The sequence below is a fragment of the Gymnoscopelus braueri genome, assembly GCF_963280865.1.
Source record: "Gymnoscopelus braueri genome assembly, chromosome: 18".
Taxonomy (NCBI): Eukaryota; Metazoa; Chordata; class Actinopteri; order Myctophiformes; family Myctophidae; genus Gymnoscopelus; species Gymnoscopelus braueri.
In genome coordinates this window covers 43,351,922-43,364,343 of record NC_137618.1, presented here as the reverse complement: position 1 = coordinate 43,364,343, position 12,422 = coordinate 43,351,922, and the positions used below count along the sequence as shown (strand labels likewise).

The window sequence follows — 12,422 nt, the reverse complement described above, 5'->3', positions numbered from 1 at the left end:
TTGTTTAGAATGTATCTTATATTTTTACCAGATTGATTGATTGATTGATATATCTACTACTGGTCTATTGATCATATGAGAGAGAGAGAGAGAGAGAGAGAGAGAGAGAGAGAGAGAGAGAGAGAGAGAGAGAGAGAGAGAGAGAGAGAGAGAGAGAGAGAGAGAGAGAGAGAGAGAGAGAGAGAGAGAGAAACAAAATTCAGCCGCAACAACCATATTAAATTGGCCTACAAATTAACAATTAAACCACAAACGTAAATGTGATATTAGTTTCTACCTCCTGTGGTGTGTGCTGTCTGCTGTGTTGAAGTGAAGGAGTTAAAGTGTGTTTGGACCATAGACAGTAGGTTTGGACTGGTCTCTGGAGTAAGTGTGGAATCGATCTGTCTTATTGTAAATCCTTCAGTGACCTCTAGTGGTAGTAACTGGTAGTATCCTACAAACCCACAGAGAACTTTAAACGGTGTATTGTTCGTGCAATACTGCAAAATACCTTATTTATGCAGACTTAAGGTAAATTACAACAAAACATAGAGTGACCTTCCTGTCACACACACCGAGCTCTGAAGAACGATGCAACAAAAAAACAACTCTAAACTGTGATGTAGGTTTATTTGTATTTGTTTTAAACAATTAATTAACAAAACAAACAAAAGAAAGTGCACAAACCTGTAAATATAGTCTAAAGAAGCTGTCTCAAAATACCTAAGATCAAATGAACTAACTTTCTTGTTCCGAGACGCATTGGCAGTGTGCAGTTTCACAGAGCATATCCCATTACATTGCCAACATGACATCCTCTTGCTGTGGCTGATCAGCAAACCTCCAAGGACACCAGCCTCTCTCACACACTGACAGGACCAAAAGGCACAATTCTCTCATCTAAAATCTACTAATTCTATATCCTCAAGGTAAGGATTTGCCCTCCTATAACACGTATTATTTTAAAGTAGTAGGCTACTGTACTACATCAGGCAATATGCCTACTGTAAATGTATAGACTTGCTTGTGTCACTGTTTTCTTTGGCTTTTAGAGCATGAATATTTTAAAATGCTGGCCCTGAAAACAGGCTTTCCATATAAGCATAGCTTGGCTAAAGTGGAGTCTGTGCATTTACAGTAGGCTATGCAGTTGTTAAAGCTATTGCTGAGGGGGGAATTAGAACAAAATCGCCTAGTTGACAGGATTAGTTTTGAGATCATGAAATAGCTACTTATATCATATTTGGCTAATTATGACCTAGAAGACTTAAGAACAGAATATGGTTCATAGAGTTCACTTGTTTAGTAGCCTATATGCGACATGCGGACTCATTCTGATGTAGCTGTCCATCACTCATCCCCTCTTAAAGGTGATCCACTGTATCATCAATGTCCAAAATAGATTCCCCTCCGGCCTACGAGGAGGCTCTGCAGGCTCCCAAGTATGGGAACTACCCGCCACAGTACGGGTACCACGCGTACGGCGGTGCCCTCGTGCCACCGCCGGCTCCGCCGCCTGCCTATAGCCCCAACCCCGGCATGTACCCCATCAGCCAGCAGCCTGGGTACCCGGGCCAGGCGGCCGACTATCCCCATGGGGCTGGCATGATGAGGGCAGGGCCTGGCTACCCTCCTCCATCTGGGATGCCCACCGTCATACCCACTCTGTCTGCTGGAGTGCCCAATTCCTTCTCAGGTTGGTGTGAGCCACAGTAGCACAGGATTTGAAACACTGGCATCCAATGATAACCACATTATTAGGAATTTAAACGGCTTATAGCGGAAGTATGTATCTAAACCGACCCCCTGCTTATTCTACAGGAGACATGGATGATTTTCTGAGTGCCCAGTGGGAGAGCACATCCGTTCGACACGCCTTCATCAGAAAAGTACGTTTTCTTATGAGTTGATCGTCTCTCACACGAGAGTGTTTGTACACATTTGACAGCCATTCAAAGCAACAAGTGCCAGAACTTAAGTTTTTCTTTCTTTCTTTTAATCTATGGGCAGGTTTACTTGATTTTGACCCTTCAGCTTACCGTCACTGTGTCAATTGTCGCTGTCTTTACATTTGTGTAAGTATAGTGTCTCAGACATAGGCTACTGTATACCCCTTATGAATTTCATATAACATAACATATAAAATGGTTTGATGGCACAGGTTTGTGAATAGTAAATCCTTGAATGTAACTCTGAGAATGCACAAATGGTCCATTTGATTACATTTGGTTACATTTACATTAGTATATTCCCAGAGTTACGAATATATAGAGCTAACACTTATTTTAACACACGCATACTGTATATATTAAAGAATAGCCTCAACAACTGCATATCACGTACACCACCTTTAAGAGATGGTTTTACTGTGTACCTTTTTGTTGCATTTTCTTTGTATGTTTCTAGTGATCCAGTGAGATCGTTTGTCGTTCAGAACCCTGGCATCTACTGGGCATCATTGTGAGTAGATAGAATGTGTCCTTCTTGAAATAAGCCTCTTATTATTAGATGTATTTGTAGTCATCCCATGCAGTTATAATGTATTTGTAGTCATACCATGCAGTTGTAATGTATTTGTAGTCATCCCATGCAGTTATAATGAATGCTACCTTTCTATCCCCCATAGTGTGGTTTATTTTATTATTTACTGCGTTCTCATCTGCCTCAAAGAGCCAAGGTAACCATGGCAATGCTCCCACAGTATAACCATATGATGACTAGTGGAAAACTGTCTTATACGATTAAACAATACACATGATTTGTCCTATTATTTTACACATGTTGTCGTTTTTGTTTATTAGGAGACGCTTTCCATGGAATCTGATCCTGCTGTCACTCTTTGTGAGTAATGTTCACTGACATATTTTTTTTAAACCACTTTCAATCCTACTTTGAGCATGTCCTTATAGATGATTTTTATCTCTCAAAATATCCATATTTCCAAAGATGTCAAAAAAGTTTCCCCCCAAAATGTCAAGCTGGTGTCCCGATTTTGGGCATGTCATCATCACAATAGCAAATCTACAAGCTCACAACGCTTTACGATGCCACGCGTTTGTAGCTTGTAGATTAGCTAATATTGCCGCTCGACACCATCGTACAACAAAATATAAAATAGGGCTTAAGTGGTTGAAACTGACTTTGCAGGTTAGGTTCACATATGCCATGCATTTACTGTATATGATATGTGTGTACTGCAGGTCATTTTTGTGTTGTGTTGTTTTATTTCATAATTTATATTAGTAGTCCACTGCTGTCTTCATTCACCATCTCCTATTATCTCTTATAGACTCTTGCAATGTCTTACATGACCGGAACAATAGCAAGGTTTGTTCTTTATTGTGACTACAAAGAAACCCATTTTGGTACTGATAAAGACGTGGACTATAAGTTACACGATTTCTCATTTTCAACCTTATTCTATTTTTTCCCCACAGCTACTATGAAACAACGGCAGTGTTTCTTGCAATCGGAATAACAGCAATAGTGTGTATAGCTGTGACGATCTTCTGCTTCCAGACCAAGGTACGGAAGATATAAATTGTGTCTGTGGCTTCTCTGAAGCTTCAGTAGCCTGTGGCTGGTGAGAGGGCGTCTTTGTTCGGCGTGTAAAATAACTCCTTTGTCTCCGATTACAACGGGGCACAGTGGCCTTTAAATATTCATGCATTTTCGAGGGTAAGATGTTATGTGGATCCACCTTCTGAATCTGATGTAACTGGAAATGAATGTTACAGTTTTTCAGCACATCACATCGAGTCTTATTGCAGCAGTCTTCCTATTTTACAAAAAAGAAGAAGACAGTGTTATTCACATGCTGCTCTCTCCCGTCCATATCCATTTCGTATGGCCTTGAGCCAGTGGTTCTCAACCAGTGGTCCGGGTACCACCAGTGGTCCTTTGAGGGGGTTCCAGGTGGTCCCCAGCTAAATGATGGAGAGTTGGTAACCAAATGGACCCTTATAGATCTTTATCTCTTGAGTGTAAAATGAAACCAAATGGTCCATTTGGTTTCATTTTATCAAGAGTAAAATTATAGTTAAACATCTGCATTACTTAATTAAAGAATTGTTATTTTGATCAATGTTTGCCTGTCATCTCTGCTATGATACAAACATCAATACAGCATGGAATTGTGGCCAAAATCGTATCCAACAATAACAAAATATTCTAAGTTTTGGGTCTGAGAGTCTAAACCTCATCAAACGGTGGTCCGTGGCTCAAATGCCGAGTAAATAATGGACCTTGATATGAAAAAGGTTGAAAACCACTGCCTTGAGCCATTAAGCATGTTATTTGTGACCTGCTCCACAGTGCCCTCTAGTGACTGCGTTTCTAATCACAGGTGGACTTCACCTCTTGCTCAGGCCTTCTGTGCATCCTTGCCGTTCTGCTCCTGATCCTTGGCATCATCACGGCTGTTGTCCTCTCCTTCCAATATGTGAGGACACTTCATTTGTTTTTACTGTCAAATAATACTTAACGTTTTCATAGACATCAGTGTTGGATTGATGTGTATTTTCAGACATTTAACCAACCGTCAACACTTTGTAAACCTGACCTTTCACTCTGTACTTAGTCTGCTCTTTTTTCCTTCTACGCCAAACCTCTTAACCAAAAATTGACGATCTACAAGCTCACAACGCCTGTAGATCGGTTATTTTTGGCTAAAGTTCTCCTCAGAATAGGGATGCTGGGGTTCAAGTGGTTAACGTCAAAGAAAATATCCTATCACACAAAGATTTGGTGGCCCCCCTGTAGTAACTCTGAGGACCCCCTAGGGGTCCCAGACCCCTGTTGAAGACCCCTGCTTTAAGGGGTATTAAAGCAGCGCTGTTGGGGAGTAAGTAAGCCATTTGATTTCCCTTTTTAACAGAGACTTTGCTTCTTATCTGTCACTCCACAGATCCCCTGGCTTCACATGCTCTACGCTGCGATTGGAGCCATCATTTACACGCTGGTGAGTCAGTCCACGGTTCCACACGACACGCATGTCTTCAATTAGGAAGCAAGTGGAGAGCTGTCATGGTTCCTCCTTCTGACCCATGTCAAATTGTATCTTATTCTATTTATAGAATACCCCCCCACACACACACACACACACACACACACACACACACACACACACACACACACACACACACACACACACACACACACACACACACACACACACACACACACACACACACACACACACACACAGCATGATCTTGAGATTCTGCAGGCTAAATCCTGTTTAATATGTATAGCATTTTACTCTGTACTGAGAAAATGCATATTTATTTACATACAGTTTAGTCCCCAGGTATTTATATAGGTTTCAGTCATATTTCTTGCAGGGGTTATGGCAAGTTGCCCATGTCAATATGGCAACGAATTGACGTTGACCTAGGATCCCAGTGGCCAATGCGGTGTTGCCGTCTACATATTAGGTCTATGGCTTTAAAGCATTGGTTCTCAAAGTTGGGTCCGGGACCCCCAGGGGTCCTTGGGGGGGGGGTACCAGGGGGTCCCCAGCAAAATTCACAATATTTCTATTTTAATAATTTTATACTTTGGCTATTCAAAAATAGCAGATCTACAAGCTCAAAGTGACTTGCTATGAGCTTGCTATTTCTTTTAAATCGTGAAAATGTGCGGAAATCTTTGATATATATTTTTAAAGCGAACATTTAAACTAAAATCTTTGCTTCTGGAGGTCCCTGGCAATTTTATTTTCTGATGGGGGTCTGTGGTAGGGGTCCTTGACATGAAAAGGTTTGAGAACTACTGCTTCAAAGGACCGCTTCACATATTTTCAACATACAGTATCTTCATATAATTGGTCCTCATTAATGCTCATTATAAGATGGCATCATTTGTCTACTCACTCTGTGTCTCATTGGTGGGCTGTAGATTTGTCACAAACCTGCCTACCAGTGACATCATCGGGCGCCAGGTAATTTCAAACTTTGTATTGAATTATTTTAATACTGAAAGAACAATGGCTTCTATTTCAACATGCCAACTTATAGGTAGGCAGGTTTCTGAACTGTCCACAGCCCTCCTCTGAGACACAGAGTAAACTGAAATTGTGCCATCTTATTTAGCATTAGTGAGGACCAATGGACCCTTCGCTAAACCCCACCCCAAAAGCAATTGTCCAATGCCAGCTTAGCAACCGTTGTTAGCCTGGCATAGGTCTGGCAAGCTTTCGTCACCTGCCATAGCTGTCAATGTTATATCGCCCGCACACACACACAATCATTTGCAACATAATGGCAAGAATAGGAATACCACGATAATGTAATGGTGACTATGAACCACGTAGCCTACCCAAACCCGTTGGAGGCTGCTTTTCCCAAGCTGAAATCTGCACTTAAACTGCAAGGCTTCATGGCTGTGTTGTTGAACACATACACAGCTTAACTTCGGGAAAGTTACACGACTCACTCGCCCAGGTGGTGTCAATAATAGGCTACTAATCCCGTCATCGTAACAAAATTCAGAATCACAGCGCTGCCTGTTTCGGATTCCGCACGTTAAAGTATATTAATTCATTTGTTCGTCTATTTATTAACTGCTACTGCAGTCCCTGCTGTACATAAACTCCTGTTACAGTCAAGGATCACCTTCAACCTGGTGTTTGCACTTTCTCCATTTACGGTCCGTACATCTATATAAACGTTCAGATTTTAAATATAAAGTGCTTACCCCATGGCCACGGATGTTACAATTATGCACGGGACTCCCAAAAGTACCCGTATATTCTGTATTGTTCAATGAAAAGCATTTTAATCCGATCAGTGGCCATTTTCTCATAATGTATTCGAGTGCAATACACCTACCAACCCATAGGGTCACTCAGTTGAAAGCATATAGAGAAAATGGCCACTGATCAGATTAAAATGCTTTTTATTGAACAATACGGATGATACAGGTACTTCTGAGAGCCCGTATATACATGTAACATCCGTGGCCATGGGATAAGCACTTTACATTTGAAATATGAACGCTTATGTAGATGTACGGGCCATAAATGGAGAAAGTCTAAACACCAGGTTGAAGTTCATCCATGATGGTCGTGACAGTCGACCGTCGTGTATCCACGGCTATTACTCTCTCTAACATTTCCTATGTTTTTTGTTTATTGAAATAATGTCATGCACATTTGTCCAGTGCATAGCCTACTGCAGGCCTTGTTGACTAGATTTAGAAGAGATTTTGAAGCTCTTGCTCCTGAAATGATCGATTATTTTTAAGGGGAAAAGCCATCATTTAACATGCAAGTCAATGGGTGAGAAGCAGAGATTGCCAGGCGGCAGGCGCTGCCAGGCCTGGGTGTGACTAACTTCGCACCACCAGTCACAGAGTGGAGTGGGTGGGGCTTAGCGAAGGGTCCATTATATAGATGGGTTTCCGAGCGACGTCATCACAGAGCAGAGTGTGCAATCTGCGCATGCGGGTGGTAGAACGACCCGGAAGTGCCATTCACTCTCTTGTTATTTTCGGGATTTAGATAGGCATAATGCTGCTATTATAGGCATAATAGGCATAATGCTGCTATTATATACAAACAGATCCAACTTCCGACAAATCATTTTTATTGAGTAAAGAAGATATTACAAACTGCATCATTTAATCTACTTTCATTAAACCCGGTGAAGACCATTCATTTTATGAATGTACAATGGCCAGAGCTGCTGCGGGTAATAGCGCCCTCTACAGGCTCATCCCTCCACTGCGCGCGCATCATCCTCTCATGTTTACAAACAAGAAACCCATCTATAAAGGTTGAAAATGGGTTTAGTGCTCCCTTAACTATATCAGATCAAACACGTTTAAAGGTAGGGTAAGTGATTTGCTTTGGTTAAAATAAGTGTTAAATAGTTCTATAGTGTTTGTGCGGTAAAAGGAGTCTCCATTTCTCTCCAACTCTTTATTAAACAGAAAATGCATTTTCAGGTCGGGATACCAATTTTATCCAATCAGGAGAGAGAACTCATACAGGATACAAGATAAAGTGACGACACAAAGAAATGAGCAGACAAAATTGGAACTGTAACACTAAAAAAATGTACCGTAAGCTGATAAATGGGTAATCTCTCCTGATTGGCTGAAATGTTGTCACCTATACCTGAAAATGTATTTTGTGTTTATTAAAGAGCTGGAGAGACAGGGAGACCCCTGTTACTGAACAAACACTCTATAGCAATGATTACTATCACAATATAGCTTTAACATTTTAACAAACAAAAAGTTGGTTTTAACCAAAACATTTCACTTACCCTACCTTTAACACATTGACTGCCAGAATTATTTCAGATTTTTAGCTGTAGCCTGCCAGAGATTTTTCATTGAAAAAAAAAAGTACTCAGGAGCCGAGATACAGAATTTTTAAGTTTTAAGTTAACAAGGAAGTGGATAGGAGTCTAAATCTTCGAACAATCATATTGGTTTTTTAAATAGAACGCAGATCTGCGTTCTTGGCAGCCCACGTATTTATTAAAAATAGAACGCAGATCTGCGTTTTTGGCAGCCAATGTGTTAATTTGTGCGCGCAAATGTAGTCAGCAAATAAAGGTTGCAATTTCTTCTCTTCCTGTTCAGTTTCTAGCATACAACACCCAGCTCCTCATTGGGAACCGTGAGTTGGCCATCAGCCCAGAGGAGTACATCTTCGGTGCCCTCTCCCTTTACATCGACATCGTCCAGATCTTCCTGTTCATCTTGCAAATCAGTGGAGCCGCCACTGATTAAACTAAAGCATCATTTATACTCCATCACACCACGGCTGCGTTGTTAGCTAGAACATCAGTTCTTGTCGGCAAGCGACGACGTCATACTACAGAGTGTAAATTAGGCATTATTAAAGGCACAATTATTAGTCACACATCACTTTAGGCCTTATATTGTGTTACTCTATCATAGAATGACTGCTACCCATTAGTCTCAAGCAATACAATGATTCTTTACTCTGACTTCACACTTGTAAGTCGCTCCAGATAAGGGCATCTCCTAAATGCCTCAATTGTAATTATATGATCTATCTCTCAGTATTGAAAAACCTATATGCTATTTTCTCATGTCTCATTAACACTTAAGCACTTTGATTTAAGATAGTGATTGTATTTTTTTTTCACCTAATCATGAAAGGGTAAAGTGAGTTCAGCATTACCATGAGTTTATTGATTGTAAATGCCATTGTATGATTGAATCTTATCAAATCAATAATAAATTACCCCTTTATTCCGGGTAAAAGGCCTTCCGGGCGGATCATTCATGCGTCATTGTAATAATAGTCATCTGGGATTCTATGGAGGCTTTCTGTTAATGCACATCCTACGACTGATTAATGTTCATTAACTCCTCCTGCAGTCAATGCCAGTCATGGTTAATCAACCAACTGAGAGGTGATGAGGTTAGAAAACACATCAGATGTAGCATATTAAAGAGAAGACGAAAAAAGGCATTGGAAAATGTGTGATTTCAGTCCTTTTTTATTGACTTTTAGGCAGCCCACCAATTAATTTATAAAACATCTCTACTAATTATAATACCTGCGTAATTGCTTGAGACCACAATCATTATTTCTAACTCTGTAGTAGCAGTAGCAGTGCTTGGACGACGTGTATGAAAGTTAGGACGTTTTTAATCCCCATATAAAAGTGCTAAAACATCAACAGATTTATCGATTGGGGAGATGGGTTATTGTGTGTGTGTGTGTCTCTGTGGAATCATGTCCCTAAATCACTTTCCCCATTTCTAAACGGGCGTTACCACCTTTTTAACCACTTAAACCCCAGCATCCGTATTATGTGGGGAAAGCTTTCGCTGAAAATAGCAGATCGACAAGCTCGCAACGCGTTGTGAGCTTGTCTATCTGCTATTTTCTGTGAAAGCTTTCCCCACAATAACAGAAAATACACTACCATATGGGGCTTAAATGGTCAATGTGTCTTGTTATGGTGTCATACGATAGCACACAAATCACCATAATTCACCCTATTGTTTATGATTCCCTTATATTTTAACGTTTAATCATAGTGGCACTTCATAGGGTGGCATTAACACCTACTGCTCTCGCTCTTCAGGATTGTGGGTTTAGTAGATTAGTGTCCTGAGGCTAGTAATCTGTGTGCCTGTCCAGTGACAGTCAGGATCTCTGTTGGGGTCAGGTGGTCAGTGGCAGTGGCGGTGGTGTAGGTATAGGTGGGGCTTGTTTCAAGGGGTCAGACGTTTGGGGTCACGTGGGAACATGGAGGTCTGGCGGACGTTGTGAAGGCCGAGGTACAACATGCAGACTCTCTCCAGGCCTGCAGGGGGAGGAGGAGGAGGTGGTGTGAGAAGAGCGTGTTATCAATCCAGTGGTACATTTTAAGACATTTGGCTGATACTCTTGTACAGTGCAACTTATAAAGGATTGTAGCATAAAATCCTGATCCTGATATACTTGATATACCTGGGCTGATTTTGTAGTTTGTTTTCCTAGAGTAGTTTGTTTTCCTCTGCAGGTTAAAAACTTAACATGGGAGGCTTATAAGCAATGCAGCTGTAGCTAATTAAACAAATAATGGGTGTGTTGGATTTAGGAGTCCCCAGAGCCATCTGTGTGCCAAGCATAGACAGTAGACAATAGTATTGTCAATGCTTACACATTGGCACGCAGAAACCAAACACGACCATTCATAATTCTATTAGCTGCACCTGCGTTGCTTACAATCAGTGTACTATACGATCAGCCTCATGCAAGTTGAAACCTGCCATGGTTTTACACTGCGGTACAAAACGAACCGCAAAATCAGCCTTGGGTTTTATGCCTCTTTAGTATGACAAGCAACCAGTAGTAAACACATTAGGAAGACAGTACAGGAAATGTGTTTTTTTTTGTTTTACTGCAGCACAAGTGCAGCACAAGCTACATTTGGAAAGAACACCACAACAAATGGAGTGTCATCCTACTGGGTGACTACCCTCCAACATCTGTTGTATTCCTTACCAATTCCACCGCCACCATGTGGGGGCGCTCCGTACCGGAAGGAATCAATGTACCCCTTGATCTTCTCCAGATCTGTGGAATTAAACAGAGAGAAGAAGTTCAAAATGTTGTAATATTGTGTGAGGCATTAATATTTAATAACACCTCTCTTCCACAGACACCGACCACTTTAGACATCTGATGAGCGGCTGTGTTGACAACAGGTGATGTGAAATACAATGGTTTTTTTAGTAGTAGCGCCTTTCTTCTCCCAAATTAGTTGTTAACTTATGCCAAATAATTCCTCCCCAGCACATTTCTGTGTTGCCATTGCGATTGAACCCGTCCCACTCCTCCCATTCAAACACTCCCCGCTGACAGGTGCCACTCCAGCCCGTAGGGCGTACGTGCAGTGACAAAAATCACCCTCCGCGCCCAGCTTCCCTCCCCGAACACGGCAAATTGTGTTCATATAGATATAGATAGACGGTCTGCCAAACAAGATGCACCGCGGTGGATTCAAACCCCTAGACTCTGCGGTGGTGGGCGGGTACTTTACACCCTGCACCAGCCTAGTGCCCTTGAAATGCAACGTCGTCAAACACTTTCCTCTGGGGAGCCAATAACTTTGAAAGTAGAGGATTATCCTAAATATCGTTGCTGTCGGGCTGAAACCGCTTATCTCTTTTTGTGTTTTTTCATGAATTAACGCCTTACTTGATCATACTACAGTGTCACACAAAAGCATCAAAAAGGGTTTTGAGCTTGTAGATCTGCTGCTTTTGCTATTTTTTTTATTTGAATCCTGAAAAGTAACAGTTTTGGACATGAGGTTTCCACCCGACAGAGACGATATGCTCTGTTCTTGAAGTGCTTGGCACAAAAGTGTTTTTGTGCCATATTTTGGCACATTTTTGTGCCATATTTTGCTCATTTGTTTTTTGTTGCAGGCTTGGGCAATGTAATAACAAAAAAAAATGAAATGACAAAGCCACCATTTAAATAAAGTAAAAAATAACGGCAAACTATCTTTTTAAATATGACAATAATTCTCATTCTAATTAGTAACACTAATTACTGGCCTCATGTTGATTCTAATTATTTTAGAATCACCAAGTTACTTAAACAGTTCCATCTGCTGAAGCCACCAATATCTCTATCATTATTTCCAACCATCCTTTGACACAACCGTCCCAACAGTTGGTTTTAGAAGACTTCCACGTACCAATCTGGTGGTGCATGGCTCTCTCAGTCAGCATCTGCGCATCGTGGATTCTCTGAGCTCCAGAAAGAATCTCTTCTCCCCTCATGAACATGTCGTATGAGTTTGAGTATTTCTGGAAAGAAAACACATAGCTAATGAGGTCGGAGGACATCTTTTATCTTAACAAAAAATGTTTTCTGCACCTTTCATTGGTTGAAGAGTAGAGGACAAATTAAGGAAAACTGAATCGTGTGGATATCGGGACCAACTTGGGAA

At 41.1% G+C, this 12,422-nt stretch overlaps 2 protein-coding genes and 1 long non-coding RNA gene across 3 annotated transcripts in view; 1 reads left to right on the top strand and 2 right to left on the bottom strand.

The window, feature by feature from the left end:
* LOC308105620 overlaps positions 1 to 12,422 on the bottom strand; it is a 268,182-nt gene that overhangs the window by 37,201 nt on the left and 218,559 nt on the right. The gene's annotated exons all lie outside the window — the stretch shown is intronic.
* Positions 1,372 to 9,049, top strand: LOC308105799 (protein lifeguard 3; the record flags this gene model as incomplete). Its single annotated transcript, XM_080456723.1, has 11 exons — positions 1,372 to 1,678; positions 1,804 to 1,871; positions 1,993 to 2,057; positions 2,389 to 2,442; positions 2,609 to 2,659; positions 2,784 to 2,823; positions 3,272 to 3,309; positions 3,420 to 3,507; positions 4,328 to 4,423; positions 4,889 to 4,942; positions 8,575 to 9,049. 11 exons carry the CDS (start codon positions 1,372 to 1,374, stop codon positions 8,722 to 8,724), a joined length of 1,011 nt encoding a protein of 336 aa, XP_080312849.1. The 3' UTR covers positions 8,725 to 9,049.
* dars1 (aspartyl-tRNA synthetase 1) overlaps positions 9,447 to 12,422 on the bottom strand; it is a 40,840-nt gene continuing 37,864 nt past the window's right edge. The window contains exons 16-18 of the mRNA XM_080412892.1: positions 12,168 to 12,279; positions 10,964 to 11,035; positions 9,447 to 10,280 (exon numbers count right to left, since the gene is read on the bottom strand). Coding sequence (XP_080269018.1) covers positions 10,189 to 10,280; positions 10,964 to 11,035; positions 12,168 to 12,279 — 276 coding nt within the window. The 3' untranslated portion in view covers positions 9,447 to 10,188. The remainder of the gene's footprint in view (positions 10,281 to 10,963; positions 11,036 to 12,167; positions 12,280 to 12,422) is intronic.